Source organism: Monopterus albus, unplaced genomic scaffold (assembly GCF_001952655.1).
Source record: "Monopterus albus unplaced genomic scaffold, M_albus_1.0 scaffold198.1, whole genome shotgun sequence".
Lineage (NCBI taxonomy): Eukaryota > Metazoa > Chordata > Actinopteri > Synbranchiformes > Synbranchidae > Monopterus > Monopterus albus.
This window is the reverse complement of record NW_018128078.1, coordinates 661,453-681,324: the sequence shown is the minus strand read 5'-3', so window position 1 is coordinate 681,324 and position 19,872 is coordinate 661,453. Positions and strand designations below refer to the sequence as shown.

Sequence of the window (19,872 nt, the reverse complement as noted above, 5' to 3'; positions counted from 1 at the left end):
AAAGTCTATGAGGTGGTAGTTATGAAGATTCCAGTGCACGGTGACATCTGGTCAACTGTGTTTGTCTCAGTAATGAAGCTGCAAATTAAAATGTTATCAAAGCTCTCATTTCTATACTGCTTAATCCCAAATGGGGCCACGGGGGGCTGGAGCCAATCCCAGCCGGCAAGGAGGGGTACACCCTGGACAGGTCTGTTATCAAAGCTGAAATATCAAAATAAAAGTCTGCATGTAAACAGCTCTCTTTCTGTTCTGCATCAGTGTGGACAGTTTTCCAGTTTTTATCAGACAGAAAATGTCCTGCCTGGAGCAGGTTCTCCCTGGTTATCTCCTAACACAAGGAAAAGATGACAATTACAAAATAAAAGCAGTTGCAAAGGTATCTGTGCTCAGTTCAGTGAAGAATAATGATGCACCTAATACACAGATGGAGAAAGTGAAACCATGCAGCATGCATGTTCGGGTACATCAGCACTGTGGCTCTAAACTTAGCAGGGAGGAAATAGCTGCTGTCAGATTCGTCTCATCATTGGCTAGAAAATCATTTTCCGTCGCTGTTACAAGCAAAAACATCTTGTCTCTGTTTCCAGATCAGACACAGCCTACTCAGTGATCAGAAGCTGCTGCAGGTTTACATGTCTACAAAGACAGGTTATTCTTAAGGCAGGAAGTCTGTAGTGTGTTTCAATCAGTTCTCAGATTTTCCTTCTTTCAGTCAGCAATTATATTCAAACAATGTGCAAACAATTTTAACTGATAGCTTCTTGTTAAAATGGAATTATATGGTGTGTAGTAAAATATGTTATATAACATGAAAAATATCTGGTGATAATGTGGAAAGGATTTCATGTAAACAAGACGCAGTGCAGGCCACAACACCCTGGACATGAATCGCACCAGAGTCCGAATGGAGCCGACTGAGACCCTCCCTTCAGACAGTCTTGGCCCCGGTGTTGTGTCGCGATCCATTCCCTGTCAAGGTGTGTTTCCCTAATCTTATCCTAAACATAACCACACACATAAGCACAGTTTTAACAGGTGGGGAGATACATGTTGATGTGGGGACAGATTTTGACACAAAACCAGCACCAGAGTTTGACTGACAGCTTTCTTATCGAACTGAGCAGTGTTAAGAAACATGACAAAAATATTGACCTATCTGTCAGGAGGTAAACTAAAATAAAACTAAATAAAAAGTAGTATTTTGAGAATAAGAACTGCGACCTACCATTGTACATTTTCTGTCACTAATGTGAAAGACGGACAGATGGACATGAGAAACTATCGTCTTACTAAGCGACATGCAGGCCGAGTGTTTGCTGCAGAGCAGAAAACAGAGTGATGACAAACACAGCATTTAGCAGGAGAGACGTCAGCGTCGCAGCTCAGTGAATCTGAATGTGACAGCAGAAGGAAGCAGAAGACAACCGCAGACCCTAGCAGGAGAAAGGAGCGCCGAGAAGATGGAAATCCCACGTACATCTCCAGCACCATGACGATGTCAGACTTGGCCTCGAAGGCGTCGACACACTGCACCAGTTTGGGGTGATGGAGGCTGTTCATGATGCCAATCTCCTGCCGGACGTTGTCCTTCTCCTTTGCCGAGTACGCCTTGATGAACTTTCCTGCCCAAACCTTCTTGGTGGCCTTCTCCACCAGCTTGAAGACTTGACCGAACTTGCCCCTGTGACACAAACACGACTCCATCAGGTGCAGAAGCAGAGCAGAGCAGTCGGTCGGTCGGTGTCCAAACTGTGCACAACTGCACCGAGACAGTGGAGACAGCTGTGCTCAGGGTTTTATGTTGTGTCTAACTGGTCTTGTTATTTTAAACTATCTACATAGTTGTTTTGTTTAGGTCATAATAAGCTGAGTCCAATTGATTTTTTTCTAAGTTTTTTCAGCTGTTTATGTTACAGTTCTTAATACTAATATCTGTGTTTAAATCTAAATTATCTTGTTTTTTGTTCTGCTAACAGTTTGGCTTTCAAAGCATTTGTATAACCAGGTGGCATCACACTCCTCTTTGTTGATAATTTATGGTCAATTAATATCAGGAAACCTAAAGGTCATGCAGGTGTATTGTGGGCAAGGGTGAGTGGGCGGAGCCTTACGTTCCCAGCCTCTCCTCCACATCGTACAGCTCCTTCACCTTCACATCTGTTCTGATGGTCACGTCTCTGTAGTCTGGCTCCTTCTCCGAGTCTGACACAGGAACACACAGGTCAAAGGTCACAGGTACAAACGGCATGAGTCCTCGTGTAATGTCATTCATTCAGTGTTTTGTCCTGTTTCTGAATGTAACTCTGTCATGTTGTCACATCTGTGTTCTTTGTCTTCTTGTGTGGCTCCAGTTGTGTTGTGTGAATGTTGTGAGGAGGTGAATCAGCTGATGACCAGCTGAGGTCACTGACTGTAAACAGGAATTCTTACCTTCGTCGTCCTCCTCTGCCTCGGCCTCATCCTGGTTCTCTGTTAAATGTCAAATAGTAGCAGGCGTAGTTCAGTTAGTCGGCTCAGCTCAGTCACATCTGTGCACCTGTTAGTCACGCTTCAGTTTAGTTGAGTTGGTTCCACTTTACTCACCGTCATCCTCCATCAGGCCAACAGTAACAGGTTCAGACTCTGCGCTTGGCTCTCCAACGCCATAGACGTTCTCCGCCCGGACACGAAACTTATACTGACGGTCTGGAAGAAGGTTCTTCAACCCACAGAAATGTTATTTAAACATGTCAGCTTTCCCTGGGGAGTAAAGCTTTGTAAGACAGTGAACACCTGTGCTGAGCAAGCAGTTGCACACACCTGTACACTGTAGGAGGTGCTGTTGCAGGACACCAGGTGTTTCCACTGCTGCTCCACAGAGTCCCAGATCTCCAGGTTGTAGGACTGCACGGCGCTGCCTCCGTCGTAGGTTGGACCGTACCATGACAAAGTCAGACTGGAACGCCCAATATCGGAGGTTGCCGGGACCTTTGCTGGGGGGTCCGGTTTATCTGAGGACAGAGAGTTAAAACTGCTGAGAAGACGGGGCCCAACAGTCAGTCCTGAGGGGGGAGCTAGAGGACAGATCACGGAGGCCTGATGTTTGCTCTCTGTGCCTCCTGGTCACTGAAGAGAAGCTGCATGAGTGAAACATGAAGGATATGGAGAAGAAACTATATGAAACAGTAGAAACCAGTGCTGGAAAGTAACTCAGTACATTCACTCAGGTACTGCACCTAGGTACAGTTCAGAGGTATTAGTACTTTACCTGAGTATTTCTGTGTTCTGCTACTTCATACTGTGACTTCACTCCATGTCAGAGACAAACCGTGTACTTTTTACTACACTACATGTACCTGATAACTTCACATCCTTTCTAGAATCAGATGAATCAAACCAAACCCAGTAGAATCATCAGACTCTATTGAACCTGGTGGGAAATCCACCAGCTACCAGCAGGATGTAAAGTACTTCACTGTATAAGTATATAAGGTAGTTAACATCAGCTCCACCTTTACCAGCTGCAGTGTTAAAGTGATGAACACAGTAACACATCAGTCACTATTATCTAGTAGTATCAGAGACATTACTGTGATACGGGCCATTCTACAGGATGAGTACTGGTACTGCTGGTACTTCAAGTATATGGTGATGCCAATACTTTTGTACTTTTACTGAATGATTTTACTTGTAAAAGAGTATTTGCACACTGCAATATTATTACATGTGCTGAAGTAAAGCAGCTGATTACTTCTTCCTCACTGTCTGCAGTGAAACAAGAAGAAACTGGGATGTGACTACAGTTTTTATGAGAAAGAAGAAGATGTTACACAGGCCAGAGGTCAGAGTGGGGTGGAAAGAGGCTGCTGCCTTCTGGTCCGGAGAACATCTGGGTGTGTTTATAGGTCCATACAGACACATCACTATTGTAAATTGGATCAAACTGTGGCAGAGTGTGTCTCAGGATTATTACCACACAGATTCTGGTGTTTTCTCTGCAACCGAGTTTTCATTCTAAATATGGCTTCAGCTTATTTCACTGGGTGTGTAACACCTGTTCCAGGAGTCCTGTCATGTTCTGGACTATTTTCTGCCATTGAGATAAGAAGTGATTATATGTACAGTGTTATTTGGCGATCTGGTGAAATTTGTTGCTTTTAACCATGAGTTAGGCCCCCTGGCTCATCATTTGAAGATGGCTGTAAAAAAAACCTAGGGGTAATGTGACTTAAGATTTGACAAGTAGATCGACTCAGTTATAAAATCTAGTTTCTCTCAACTGAGGTTATTAAGCAAAGTCAAGTAAGTTGTTTCTTTTAATGATTCTGAGATTGCAATTCATGCTTTTATAACCTCTAGACTTGACTGTTGCAGTGCATTATACCTTGGTGTTAATCAGTCGTCTCTCACTCGTCTTCAAATGGTTCAAAATGCTGCGGCTCGTCTTTTGACAAGTACCAGGAAATTTGACCATATAACCCCGATATTGGTCTCTCTTCACTGGCTTCCAGTCCGTTTTAGAATTCATTTTATGGTATTGATTTTTGTTTTTAAGGCTCCTAATGGTTTGGCACCGCCCTACCTCACTAAGTTGGTGAGGTGGTATGAACCTACAAGATTACCCAGATCTTCAAACCAGTTTCTTTTTGAGGTTCCCAGGGCCAGATACAAATGCTGGGGTGACTGTGTTTTTACTGTTGCAGCTCCTAAATTGTGGAATAGTTTACCTCCCAATATCAGATCATCTACAGACTTGATAACTTTTAAATTACTGGTTAAAACATTTATTCACTTTGGCTTTTAATACATAAAATTGTCTTATGCTTTATTATTTTAACTATTGATTCTGTGTAATTTGTGTTTATGTTCCTTCCATCCATCCATCCATTTTCTATACCACTTAGTCCCAAACGGGGTCACGAGGGGCTGGAGCCAATCCCAGCCAGCTGCGGGTGAGTTTATGTTCTTGTGTTGCTTTATTCCTGTGTTGATCTTATTTATTTTAGTTCTTACCTCTCCTTGTAAAGTACTTTGGTCAACCAGATGTTGTTTTTTAAAGTGCTAATAAATAAATTTTGATTTGATTTGGTTTGAGTTTTCTGACTAACCAGATGAACCAGCTTCCTCTGGCTGGATGAAGGAAACTACAGTAGAAACAAAGCCAGGATTAAACAGAAATGTCAGAAATATATAAGTAAATATTGCAGCCATGGCAAGATTAACCTCCTGATGGGTCCCTGGGCAAGACATCTGTTGTTGTTTGCCTGGTGACCCCCACTGACACCATGTCAGTTATTATTCTTCCCCCAGAGACCCAGAAACCAGCTAGTACTGTGGCACTGAAGGGCCTGAGCACTAACCACCACCCTGTAATGAAACAGTTTATTTAGTAAAGGTGGACCACTAGGCACCTCTGCCAACACACAGTTCACAGTATTTTCGATTTGAATATGAGTGGAAGCAGATGTTGTAGATGCTTCTTACCGACGATAGTGAGGTTGAGGGCGGCCTGTCGGAAGCCATAACCGTTCCGCAGCTCAATGGTGTAACATCCACAGTGCTCCTGCTGACTGCTGGAGATGGTCAGTTTACTGCTGCTGTCCAAGCTTTCTATGGAGATGTCGGTCGAGCCCTCCTGGATCTGGAAACAGCAGATGGTTTAATGTGAGCAGGAGGGTCTGCAGCTGCTGTCTATGGACTTCATCCCGTCAAGGAAAAGGAAGAAAACTCTTTTCAATGATCTGCAGTTACAGAGCAATTTGTCCTAGAATATGGTCAGATATGTAACTATCTACAGCTGGTGGAAGCTGCTGCTGAGGGAGTCCCACGGTCCTTTAAACGCCTCCTCATACTCAGTATCTACCGTCAGAGAGAATCACAGTGGATTTGAAATTAAACTGCTGACTGTGACCTTTAATTTGAGCTTGTTTGTGTCCACATCAGAGAAAAACATGGGAGATACAGCTGGTGACAGATGAGAAGAGACTCCGGACTGAGTGGAAGTCCAACCAGCAAGTCACTGATCAATCAGCTGATCATTGTCCTGATGATCTAATTGATCTGTTTATCCCCAGAATGTCAGACACTGGGAAAAAGTCCCACTGTGACTCTCCAGAGCCAAAGGTGGCATCTCGACATGTCTTGTTGTGTCCAACCAGCAGATCCATAGAGGCTCAGCTGATTCTCATGTCTGACAAAGAAAAGCATCAGCTCCTCACATTAAAGTAGGTGGAACCAGAGCGTGCTGGTTAATTTTCTACCAGTGAACTGACTCATGGCTGCAGCTCTAAGTCACTGAATGGCTTCATGAGGACGACACAGTGGGTTGGACACAGCGAGGGGATCTGGTTTAGAAGGAGGAGGTTTCCTCCTCTGACAGAGGAGACCTGACGCTGCTCTGGAGACATGGCCCTGATGAGGCCCTGCTGGGCGCTGGGTGGTGGTTTGTCCTCTCATCTGTCACCAGCTGTGTGTCACTTATGAACGAGCGATGACTGAACTAATGACACACACCTCCCTATTGAATAAATCACCTGGTAGTTCACAGTGTAGTTTGGAAAAACCCTGTGTGAACAAAATGACACCAGAGAAAGCTGAGTCCAGGTCAGGAGTGAAACATGTAGTCCAGTCAGTGAAACCAGGTGGCAGGTGTGGGTTCTAGCTACTCTGACTCATAAAGGACACTCAGAAAATCTGGGTTTGCATCTGTTGAATCATCAGTGAAGTGACTGGCGTCAGATCAGAGTCCGAGCTGCACACAGGCTCCAGGTATCACATGTGACTTCATTTTGGTCTCTAAATACTGACTGGCACTGACCGGGGGAAAAAGAAAAGAAAGACAACTCCTGAAACCAGCAGGGCAGAAGAAACAGTGCAAGCAGCAGAGACATCTGCATTGCAGTCTGGTTCAGCTATGAAGAGCAGAAAGCCAAGACACAGCTGAGGTTTGAGCTGCCTGCCTCTCTCTGCTGAAGCCAGAGCACAGTGTGGCTGTGGCTGCATACAAACCCTATGGGAGTATTCCACCCAGACGTTTCTACAAAGGCTTCAGGGTCCAGTGCAGCTGCACAGGGCCAGAACAACTGCCACCATGATTCAGAAAGCTACAGTGGCTGCCAAGGACAAAACAGTGAAGACACAGTGTGAAGACATGCAACCAATGTTGACCCTGGATGTTGGGAGGGTACAGACTTTATCTACGTGACCCTTTGTTGAGCTCTGATGTGTTTTCAGGTGAGAAACTATCGATTTATGTTTCAAACACAGTTTGCCTGGCCGTCATTTGGAGAGCTGTTGCTTCTCTGCTTGTTAACGCTGACCCCTGGTGAAATGTGTTCACGTTGCCTGGAAGATGCAATGTGTTCTCAGAGTTGTGAACACGTTTCCGTGGGCAGTTTATCCACAGCGTTGCCTGCACACACCCTTCACCACCCTTTTACCACCTTTCTGCACCAACGCTCACTCTGCTGTTTAACAAACATCACGCACTGTGCCATGTGTCGCTGCTGACCTCTGCCCCTGGAGCCCTGCAGCTAACCCCCTTCCCGCTGCAGATGAGTTACCTGCTTGCATGAGTTTTAGTATGTGTTGAATTTCTGCAGCGGGGTGCACCTGTTCGTGCTAGTGTTTCTCTCTTGTTCATGTTTTGTCCTCAGAGGCCACTGTAGACACATTTTTACACAAAAACACTCTGCCAGTTCATAACTACACGTTTTAAAGGGCTTGCTATCGTGATCAGGGATCGATAACCCTGGCCCCAGTGTGCATTGTCTCTCACTGGTTTCCTGAACTTGAGCCAGGCGCAGCTGATGGGCGGAGCTCCGGCGAACTTGCAGAGGATCTCCACCTTCTGTCCTGCCAGGATCCTCATGTCCTCTGGGAACTGCAGGATCTGAGGGGGCATGGCTGCACACACAGATCAATAATCAATCACCGCTAACTAATAACTAAAGATGAAAAGAAACCATAAAGAAAACAAAAACAATCTTTTAAAAAATGACATGAAGCTTGGTGCTGAGAAAGAACAGCTCCACTCTGTTGACATTTTCTTTTCTTCTGATTTTCTACCTCGATTACTGATTATTGATTACTGTCCACCTCTGTACTCAGACTAAAGGGGCACTCTTAAATACAGCCATAGTAGAAGTTGTGATTCAAACAGTCCAAACATGAGCAAGTGGAGATGCCCCTGACTTCTTGTCTCTGTGGGACAAAGTGTCGATGACTGTTGGTTAGTGGCGAGTTTGCAGAGGACAAACGCTGACTGCTGTCAGGAATGGCCCCAACAGTGACATACTGTATGTTTTCTGCTTTTGAACTCTAACTACCATCCAGATCGGACACTGTTCCAGAAGACTGCTACAGTGTAGAGGTGTTCACAGGTGTGTGTGTGTGTGTGTGTGTCACCTTGTTTGGGAGGAGTCTTGGGGGTCGGTTTCTTTATTCTGGCTTCACCTAATGGAAACAAATGCAGGGGACATCAGAGACAGAAGAGTCAGCGGTTGACATGTTTATAATCTCTGTTCTGTGGGGTTTTGTTACTGCTGCAGTTTGTAACAAGGGAGGAACCAGCAGGTTTTCTTCTTCATGAGTCAAAAGTTCACTTCAACCATTGTATATATTACAAAAAAGAGCGATAAGAATCGTGCATAAGATGGGATATAGGGATCACACCAATGTAGCTTTCATACAGTCTAAATTGTTAAAATGTTTGGATATAGTGGGATGTAAGACCGCAGTGTTTATGTATAAAGCCAGGAAAAATTTATTACCTGGTGGAATTCAAAAGTTATTCAATGAAAGGGAAGGGGGATACAATTTAAGGGGTCAGTTAAATTTAAAAATTCATGCTATATGTACAACCAAAAAAAGATTCTGTGTTTCCATAAGTGGTGTAAAACTATGGAATAATTTAAATGTGGACATAAAAAATAGTACTAGAATTGATGAGTTAAAACATAAGTATAAAGGTATGTGTCAATCAAGATATATGCAAGAACAGGTTTAATGATTAATATGATGTCATGGGGTAGGACTAGATAAGTCTGACTTCTTCCTACTCCGTTCAAGCATGTACTAGGTATAAGTAAATTGATATTGGATTATTATTGTTGGATATGTGTGAAATTACATGTGTTGACATATCAACTGTTTTACATGCTTGAATGAATAAATCAAATCAAATCAAATCAAATCAAAAGTGCAGAGAGCGAAGCAGCAGCATGCAGGAGAAGAAAAATGTGACAGAGAGCGAGGACCCTGTACACAAAGAACGCCTCCGATGACCATATATGGACAAACTAAAAATAGCTCGCCAGGACACAGGAAATGGTTCCTGGAGGTTTTTATTTATTCTGATCCTGCAGAAGAAGAAACTAAAGAGTCTGTACTAGCGCTGTCCTACATGCTGTCATTTGTTGTCTTCTCTGTCTTTACATCCCCCCTCCTCTCCCTCTATCAGAAACACAAACAGGAGACGTTTCCAACACAGTTTCACAGAGAAATGGATAGGAAATAACCCCAATGTTTGCCAAGCTCAGCAGAAACAAGAATATGGACATGAAGATCATGCGACATGAATAAAGCTCCAGAACAACCCAGAAAGAGCTCGAGGGCCCATAGATATTCAAGTTAGTTATGTACATTCAGTTCAAAATAGCACAGAGAAAAGATAGCATCTAACTAATACCTGTGTGGGTCAGAACCCTGGACACTGCACAGACGAGTCTGTCTTTGCTGCTTCTGTGTGTCCTGTCTGACAACTGGGAAACCTTCACATGTACCGCGAGATCAGGACTTTCTGCTCCAGGTTGAGGTTCTCAGAGCCCTAGTATGGAACCATAAACCTGAAACCTGAACCGAGTACTGTCTGAACTGTAAATACATTCGTGTTTCTGGGTGTTTCTTCTGAGTAATGCAGGGGTCCAGAGTTGGGTCTGATCCAGAATCTCACCCCAGATGATAGATCCTGTTTACAGGGTTTGACCTGGGCCTGAAACTGAAGGCACAGGTGTACAGCTATGTGCTCTGGATGTGTCAAAAAAAAGCCTGTTACCCAAACTCACCCTGGTTTAAGAAGAAGAAGCTTTATTTTATTGTAACATGTACAACAGAATTTTGTTTGGAGTTGAGGGGCCCTGGGCCACTGCCATCACGGGTAACTTGGGGGGGGATTCAGTATCTCACCCAAGAACACTTCAACATGTAGACTGCAGGTGCCAAGATTTGATCTTTCAACCTTCCGGTTGGGAGACAAACTGCTCTACCCACCGCACCACTGTCGCCCTTCTGTGATCAAGAGTCAACAGATGATCAGCACATTGAACAGATCAAATCTGATCTAATCTTTTTAAAGCAGCTACTGCCTTCTCCTGAGCTGCAGCTGGTTCTACATAGATGGACTCAGATGCTGTAGCTGGTTCTGGTTGGGCTGTCTGGACCCTGTGGACAATCCAGCTGAGTGGAGCAGGCCAATAAAAACCAGCCAACAGTGTTTTTATGTCCAGTGTCACAGTTTTCCAGCTGCAGGTTAGAAAATGCATATATACACACACACACACACACACACATTTGTATAGCTGTCTTTGTGAGGACATGTGTTGATATAATGCATTCCCCATCCCCTAGCCTAACTTAAACCTTACTCCAACCTGAACCCTCAAATAGCTCTTTGAAGGGGCCTGAGAAAGTGAGGACCAGCCCAAATGTCCTCACTCACATGGTCCTCACACTGCTGGCCATACAAGTACACACACACAGAGCAAGAAACAGCAAACTGGGTTCTATGTGTTTTCATTCTTTTTAAAGTTCAGACTAGGTCTATGGTAACACTGGAGACAAGAACAAGGAAAAATCTTCAGACATCTGTAGGAAGAAATGCTACAAAAACCCTGTTTGTTCTTTCTTCATATAAAATCTGGACAGAACTAATGTCAAGTTTAATGAGACAAGTGAAATATTTACCCTGCAGAACCAGGATGTAAACAAGCACTAACTGGCTTATCCTGTCCAGTTATTATATCTTTATAAACTGGCTAAGTAAACCAGTTAGTATCTGGTATTCCTTGTACCCTCTATACTTCAGTTTCCAGAGACAGTGTGTTTTATCCAAATCAGGGAGTGAGTGTGGAGATGATGATCTGTAAAAGGAGAGCTGCTGCGCCGGAGACTTTTCATCTGTGCTGTGAAGAACAACAATGTCTGAGAGTGCACAGAAAGTCAGGGAAACCAGGCCTTAAAAGGAAGTGTGGGAGAGGAGCCACGAAGACTCTGAAGCGTTTTCTAGCAGAACATCCTCCCCCCATCACCCCTGCGCTGTCGGTTCAGATCTGTTGGTAAAACTCTGCAGACTTCACTTCAGTCACATAAATCAGCAGGGATACAAGAGTGAGGGCTGTATGTCAGTTTAGTGATGCTTCAAATGGGTCTTAACCCTGAGAATGTAAGAAGTGTTACAGCGCCGCTATTTTCTTTCTTTCAATCTGCAGGCTGTAGTGTCGGTCCTTGGTAAAAGAAAATTTTACCAAACCACCGTCCCCTGGCATCTCCACAGGATCATAAATCCACAGCACTATCAGCTGGCTGCCTATTCGCAGATGATCCATTCACAGCAGCAGGTACAAAACAGGTCAAAACAGTTTCGTGAACACTTAAATTTTGTCCACATCTCAGGCTTTAACGCTCAGCTCTGATCTCTGTGTGTTGCTGCTTCCCATCCATGTGTCAGTGACATGCGATGGTCAAATGGCCCAGTTTCCTCCCAAACTGCAGGGTTACCATATGTTCCTTCCAGTGTGGCCTGATTAAAAGCTTCTCCATAAACGTCCACCACATGTGAAACATCCTGGTCTCTCCACTGACCCCGTCGCTGTTGTCACTTTCCTCGATGTTTATTATTATTGGTCTATGAGGAGTTGACACCAAATAATGATGACAGGCCGTATGTGGAGCAGAGGAGACGTTAAAACCACCACATGGATTCTGATCTGACCATTCTGACAGTGCTTGCACAGTCAGAGGTCAGAGAGGAATCTAGGAGCACATACACGTTCAGCATGATGTTACTGTGCAGCATTTAAAATCCAGGGCTCTGATTTGTGGGGGTTTTCCTCTATAATAATAATAGTAAGGTCTAGACCTTACTTTGCAAAGTGTTCAGAGAGGACTTTGTTGTGATTTGGTCTATACAAATAAAACTGAATTGATCACTACATGCTAACAGCAGTGCTGCTAACTCTGAGCTAACAGGCAGGTTTCCTTGTTGGGAGTTTAAACATTTCCATCATTACTTCTGGGATTCCTGCCAATATCCAAGGTAGTCCAAGGTTGCAACAAGAAGCTAACTACTACAGTTTGCATTTGTGTTTCTTGCCTACAAAATAAAAAAGCCTTATCTTGTAATTATGACATAGAGATGAGCAGCTGAGAACATCCCAGGTATGGTTCTAGAGCATGTTACCTTTCCACTGTGCTCTGTTACAGTTTTGATTTTTAATCAACCTCACAGTGTCCACAGCAGCACAACACTTCCTTTTTCTATCTGTTCACTGATGGATGGTGTGACACTGGCCATGCCCTCTGTCACTATACAGGTGTCGTTACATCTCTGCTGTCAGTCGCACATAGTGTGAACACAGCATTAATCGGCCGAACGTTAGCAGGTCAGCCCTCCCCCCTGCTCACAGCAGTCTCTGCACTGCACTGCAGCAGCCTCCTGCAGACTCTCAGGAGCACAAAGCTTTATTGTCGGAATTTGCTTCCAACATCTTCACAAATCATTCAGCAAAGGTGTTTGTGTGGCGTCTGTGAATCACTCTGCCTGTGTGTCACTTACAGCACTGTTCACTTTACTTCAGTCTCACTATCCCCAAGTGTCAAATATAGGTTTTGTGTCTTCAACGATTCCTGTCATGCATCTCCTTCACCAGGACACTAGTCCATGTAAACAAACTCAGCAGTAAACCTACCCTGAGGTGTTCCAAGCGAGCAGGAAGGATTAATGATGAATGATAAATCATAAAGGTAGGAGAAGATTCTCCACTGAAAACACAGAGGAAACACAAGCTGCTGCAGTGCCTGTGTCTGTGCAGACAGACCATGGCAGATGGCCGCTGTCCTGTGGACCACAGAGCACAGCCAGCTCTTCTAAACCCAGTATTCACTCTGCCCAAAGGACAGTCACAAAAACATCTACGAACAAACCAATGAGAAAATGTCTACTAACCCAAACATTCCCAAATCCCTTATCAAATCATTTTAAGTTGTATTTGCTGAAAAGATCATGTCTTTCAGTTATTTTTTTCTTTTTATGATTATTATTATTTCACTCAGTGCAGTAACAAACTCATTGAAACTATGTGATGTAATAAAAGATGTGTATCTGGCTTCAGGCTAATAACACAACTGTTAAACTGAATTATGATTTAAGGACAGGTTAGCAGACAGTGACACTGACAGAACCTCTAGTCAAACCTTGTTGTGCTTGTCAGGTTTGCCCAGCTACACCTTCCTCTCTTCTTTTTCCTCACACTAGCCTAGCCCTTGCACTGATTACACTATTCAACACCCCTGCCCCGCTTCCCTGATTACTCACCAGCTGCACCTCATTAGTCTCCTCCATACTTATACCCTGTTCACCAGTCACTCCCCTGCCAGTTCTTTCTCTGTCTTCAGGTCAGTGGTTGTTATGTTGTTTTGTCAAGTTTATGCTAAGATTGTCTTTGTTCTCTCTAGTCCTTGTTAGCACCCTAGTCGTTATTCTGCCCTGCCGTCTCTAGTGTCTTCTTCCTCTTCGGACCTCTCCTCTGGACCCCCCTGGATTTAATCTATTCCACCAGCCACCGCCTCCCAGGTCGATGCACAGTCTCCCTTACCCAGTTTATCCCTGCTCTTCTGTCTACAGCCATCATCACTTCCACCTCGACCAGCCCAGGAGTGACCTCTGCGTCCGCAGCCCGGTACATCATCATCCACCATACCACTGACTGTTTTTCTGCTGCTGCTGATCGACACCTGGTCATCTACCTCATTACTCCTCCTGTATATATGTCACTACCTTCACTGTAAATAAACCTCACTGCTTGCACCAAAGCCAGCCACCTGGGTCCGCTTTTTATCTGCTCGCTCACTCTGTGTTCGAGCGCACCCTAACAGTGCTGAGTCAAATAAAACCAGTATCTACTTTTTAACTAACTACATGTCTTAGACTTAAAAGATTCAGTAAAGGATTCAAAAGGACTGGTCTGCATAAGGAGCTGGATTCAGACTGGACCAGATGCTGCAGAACCACGTCCTGGGTCACAAGCTCTCTACTGATACAACAGATGAGACATCATCTGATACAAGTCCTTACCATTGATTTGTTAACCTACAGTGGCCGGTTCATTCATAAGCAGGCCTCACTTAAAAAAGGTGTGGGGTGGGGCAGGAAGCAGGAGGACTGATGGGAAATGTGGTCCCAATGTAGGCAAGAGTGAGTGGTGATAGAGGCAGGAATAATAATGTGACAGTGATGTACACGCTGATGTTTCCAGTGATACACAAAGACGCTTTAAATAGCAAGCAGCAGGCCTCGGTGTGTGTGTGTGTGGGAACCAGTGCTTCCAGCCCGCAGCGCCTTATTGGGACAAAAGGAAAGAGCTGCTGCATATTTTGGAAACTCACTCTCTGAGGTTGGAGCCGACTTCTTGGATTTCTTGTCAGCCGGAGAGTTTTCTGCTGGGTCTGCAGCGGGGGGGTACATTGACGCACAGAGAGAGAGAGAGAGAGAGAGAGATATTAACTGTTTCATTTCAGTTTCAATTTCTGGTCAAACAATGAGCTGCTTTGTTAATATTCACATCATCAAACTCAGTGTCATGGAAAGAAACTCGAGACTAGTGACTTTCCTCAGTTTTCAACAGACACAGTATCCAGTCAAATACTGGGCTGATGTCAGGTCTTAATCGACGCTGGGAGTTTGTGTGCATACGTAGGGCTGCCGGCTGCCTGGTGCTGCAAGTCTTCCTGGGTCCTGTGCTGTGTACATGCATCATATATCAGGGGTCCAATCTTTGCTGTTATTCAGTGTCCACAACACAGAACTGTACCTTTTGCAATTATACACTGCCTGGCCACTTTATTAGGTACACATGTACCACTGTATGCACTTCAATGCAACACTTCCACCTTAACATTCGTGTTTACAAAGCTCAACATATTTCTGTTTTTGGTGAAATTGTCATAAATGTGTGAATTCAATTCTATGATTATTACTGAGGCCACAGTTAAAGGTGGTATTGTACTGGATTACATTAAATTCACAGGTGTTCCTAATTATTAATTTGAGTTTATAACAATTTCACCAACTGAAACATGTTAAGCTTCATAAACACAGATGTTAAGGTTGAAGTGTTGCATTGAAGTGCATACACTGGTACAAGTGTACCTATTAAAGTGGCCTGTGAGTGTATAATTGTTCCTTATTTTACCTTGGTTGAAGATTGGACCTCTTGCTCGCAGCTGGCTGGGGTTGGCTCCAGCCCCCCGTGACCCCGTTTGGGAATAAGCGGTATAGAAAATAAATGGATGGATGGAAGATTGGACCATAGTTTAACACATCTACCTATACTAGTAACACACACACACACACACACACACACACACACACACACACACACACACACACACACACACTGTGATGCTTCATTCCAGGCATTGCTCAGAGATGTCTGATACATACAGGTCCTGTCTGTGATGACTTAGTCTAATGACAGGAAAGTCCCGGATGCTGCTGAGGAATGCTGGGACATGACAAGAAGGAGGCAAAGACACATGTTTTTGTTTTCTTCTGTGTTCACTGGGAAATGAGCAGCACCTCCTCAGTTTTCAACAGGCAGTTTACAGGTACAGGCACAGGTATTCGGTTTAATACTGGACCTGGACAATGTGACTTTGTGTTTTAATCAGATGTAGCTGCAGAACACTGGAGATTGTTTACATACTTTACGGCTGACTTTACTGCCACAGAGATATCTGGATGAAAAGCTTCAGAAAGCTTGTCATGACAAACAGGAATGAAATTAAACTTCATGTCTTGATTAAAAGCCAAATTAAAAAGAAAATGCTAAAAATGGAGAATCAGCTGTGAACCAGTTTCTCTGTCCATATCTAAGGTCCATACAAAGAAAGGAAATTTAAAATCCATGTTTTTTTAAGGGAAATTCTCCTCGTATGACAAAGCAGTTTAGCAATGTTACAGTTCACTGTGGAACTTGAGTTTAAACAGTAACAAACATGATTAAAAACTGCCTGACAATGAATGAAATGTTTTGGGTTGCAAATGTTTACATAACTTTGGGCTGAAATTGTCAGAACAAACAGAGGATGACACTGAGAAGCAGCAATGAACCAAGATGAGTGTCTCCAGAAAGAAATTAGGCTAAAATGTTGTATACTGTCTGATAATGGGTCAAATAAAGACAAAATTATATCAATTGTGAAAAAGGCTGTGTTGGTGTTTCACATTCAACACAGCAAATAACAATAAACTGCCAGACATTTGAAGGGAGTTTGGTGACTGTTCTTCAGTGTGAAGAGGGAACATTTAGGGGGGTAAATGGATGCAAATATACATGAAATGTATACCCTATTAGAGAAGGAAGTGCAAACAAATGCTTGCTTTCTTTCAACACAATGGAATTATCACAATATGACCAACACAGTCCACAATCTGAGGAGACTTTTCAGAAATAACAGCTACAGTATGTATTCACTTCAGAGTGAAAAGTATTACTGCTTATTTTATTAAAACAGGCATATGTTTAAATAAATATTAACAGCAGGATAAAAGTAATAAATGACATTAATACGAGAGAAAGAAGAGGTCACAGGGTCATTACAGTCTGAAGGGTTCAACTGCAGCAGTTTTATTTTTTAGGTGTTTTACTGCACTGGTGGATGGATGAATCAATATCACCACTACCGACACATTTCCCTTTGCAGTTGCAGCCTGATACAGATGTTGCCATGTGAGCAGTGACTGAGTATTAATGAAAAGAAGAGAATTCCTCACCGTCGACTAGAACTACACATGAGCTCTCAGCCTTTCCTGCCGACGTCTCGGCTCTGCATTTATACTGGCCTTCGTCCTCTGGTAGAGCTTTGTCTATAGTCAGAGAGCACAGGTTGCCTGCAACATAACACATTACCACACAATACAGCACACTGTCAGAGCACAACATTTAAACACAGCAGCACAAGTTTATCCCCACTTCAAACCTTCATTAAAACCTTGTTCATTATAGATATTAATGATAAAAATGTGCTTCAAGAGTCACTGAAAGGAAAAGTTCATTATGAAGTCAGCTCTCTTTATCCTTCTCTGGTTAGCTTAGCTTAGCATAAAGGCCAGAAACAGGGTGGTATCTGACAGTCACACACGTAGTGAAAGGACACAGTTGCTCCTCACTACTGCCTTTTGTGGACCATTTTACTGCATTCATGGGTTGACCTGACCTAGTCACCAGGGATGGACTTCATCTCAGCAGATCTGGCTCCCAGTACCCCATAGAGACTGTGTCTGCCCCCGACCACCTAAATTATATAAATCAAAAATCAACTCAAGAGGAGATATTCATAAGAACCTAATTAAAATTAAAAATACTCCTCTTATAGAACAAAATACCAGGACAATCAAATGTGGACTATTAAATATCAAATCTCTCTCGTCCAAATCTCTGTTAGTGAATGATTTGATTAGTGAACATTGATTTATTGTGTCTGACTGAAACCTGGTTACAGCAGGAAGAATATGTCAGCCTAAATGAATCCACTCCACCTAGTCACAGTAACTGTCACATCCCTCGAAACACAGGCTGAGGTGGAGGTGTGGCAGCGAGCTTCGGCTCAAGCCTATTAATCAGCACTAGACCTAAACATAGTTTGAAAGTCTGCTTAGTGCTTAGCACAGATAAAATAATCATAGTGGGTGACTTTAATATCCATGTAGATGCTGACAATGACAACCTCAACAGTGCATTCAGTTCATTATTAGACTCAATGGGCTTTTCTCGAGCTGTAAATAAACCCACTCACTGTTTTAATCACACCCTTGATCTTGTTCTGACATATGGCATCAAAAACAAATGCTTAATCATTTTTCCCCAAAACCCTCTTCTGTCTGACCATTTTTTAATAACTTTAGAATTTACATTAATGGATTATACTCTATGTGGGAAACAATTCCACTGCAGTAGATGTCTATCTGTCATTGCTGTTACCAAATGTAATGAAATGATTCTATCATTATTTACTTCTGTTCCATGTGCCAACACAGTGGAGGGAGGCCACCTTAACTTTATTCCCACACAAGTCAATAATCTTGTTGATAGCACTGCAGCCTCCCTGAGTAATACACTTGATACTGTTGCCCCTCTGAAAAAGGGGCAACAATACTCTTGACCCAGGTGCCCTAGCTAATTATAGACCAATATCCAATCTCCCATTTATTTCTAAAATCCTTGAAAAAGCTGTTGCAAAGCAGTTATGTGACCACTTGCACAAGAATGATTTGTTTGAGGATTTTCAGTTAGGATTTAGAGTCCATCATAATAGTGAAGGTCGCCAACGATCTTCTCCTAGCCTCAGACAAAGGACTTGTCTCCATACTTGTCCTCTAGGATCTCAGTGCTGCTTTTGACACCACTGATCACAGCATTTAACTACAGAGACTTAAACATGTTATTGGGATTAAAGGAACCACACTAAGTTGGTTCTTACTTATCAGAAAGATTCCAATTTATTCATGTTAATGATGACTCTTCCAGACAGAAGTTAGTCACGGCATTCCACAGGGCTCTGTGTTAAGTCCAATTCTCTTCACTTAATATTGCCTAAAGGGAGCATGTATAATCAGGGGAAACGGCATAAATTTCCATTGCTGTGCAGATGATACTATGAAGCCAGATGAATCAGATTAACTAGTCAAACTTCAAACATGTCTTAAAGACAAATGCCTGGATGACCTGTAATGTCTTACTTCTAAAATCTAACAAAACTGAAGTTATTATACTTGGGCCTGAAAACCTGCTGTCTAACCATATAGTTACTTTAGATGACAGAATAGCTCTGGCCGCCAGTATTACTGTGAGGAACCTTGGAGTCATTTTTGACCAGGATATGTCATTTAAATCACACATAAACCAAGACTCTAGAATTGCCTTCTTTCACCTGCACAATATTGCAAAAATCAGGGACATCCTTTCTCAAAGTGATGCTGAAAAAATGTTTGTATCTTAAAGACCTCGTAGAGCCTTATCATCCCAACAGAGCACTTGGTTCTCAGAGTGCAGGTCTACTTGTGGTTCCTAGAGTCCACAGAAGGGAGGCAGAGCCTTTAGCTATCAAGCTCCTCTCCTGTGGCTGCCCACCAAGAGCTGGGGTCTGTTGGAGGTTTCTTCCATTAAAGGGAGTTTTTCCTCCCCCCTGTCGCCAAGTGCTGCCCAAGGGGGATTTGTTGAGTTTTCCCTATAACAACTGTGAGCTCTGGGCCTGACTATGTAAAGTGCCCTGAGGCAAGTGTAGTTGTGAATTATCGCTAAACATAAAAAACTGAATTGAATTAAATTGGATTCATATGTGGCGTTCTTCTTCTGGATGTGTTAGCATCTAAAGCCAACAGGTTTGTTTTGGTAGCATTAGCCACTTAGCATGGCCATGATCTTACCTTTGTGTTGAATTAATATGATTTTAATTTGGGAGTAATTTGAGATTTGTGTGACTGCAGTAACCAGTCTACATCAGATGCATGATGTGATGACAGCAGCTTGAAAAGCAATTAACCCTGATGATAAAGCCATGTAAATTTTGTCTTCATTTTCTAAAATGTTGAATACATTACATCATATATATATA

General features: G+C 43.1%; 1 protein-coding gene across 1 annotated transcript in view; it reads right to left on the bottom strand.

Moving 5' to 3' along the window:
• mylkb (myosin light chain kinase b) overlaps positions 1-19,872 on the bottom strand; it is a 36,024-nt gene that overhangs the window by 13,868 nt on the left and 2,284 nt on the right. Inside the window, exons 2-11 of the mRNA XM_020617972.1 lie at positions 17,033-17,149; positions 14,644-14,703; positions 8,389-8,436; positions 7,760-7,887; positions 5,467-5,623; positions 2,803-2,993; positions 2,587-2,701; positions 2,434-2,472; positions 2,115-2,205; positions 1,481-1,684 (exon numbers count right to left, since the gene is read on the bottom strand). Coding sequence (XP_020473628.1) covers positions 1,481-1,684; positions 2,115-2,205; positions 2,434-2,472; positions 2,587-2,701; positions 2,803-2,993; positions 5,467-5,623; positions 7,760-7,887; positions 8,389-8,436; positions 14,644-14,703; positions 17,033-17,149 — 1,150 coding nt within the window. The remainder of the gene's footprint in view (positions 1-1,480; positions 1,685-2,114; positions 2,206-2,433; positions 2,473-2,586; positions 2,702-2,802; positions 2,994-5,466; positions 5,624-7,759; positions 7,888-8,388; positions 8,437-14,643; positions 14,704-17,032; positions 17,150-19,872) is intronic.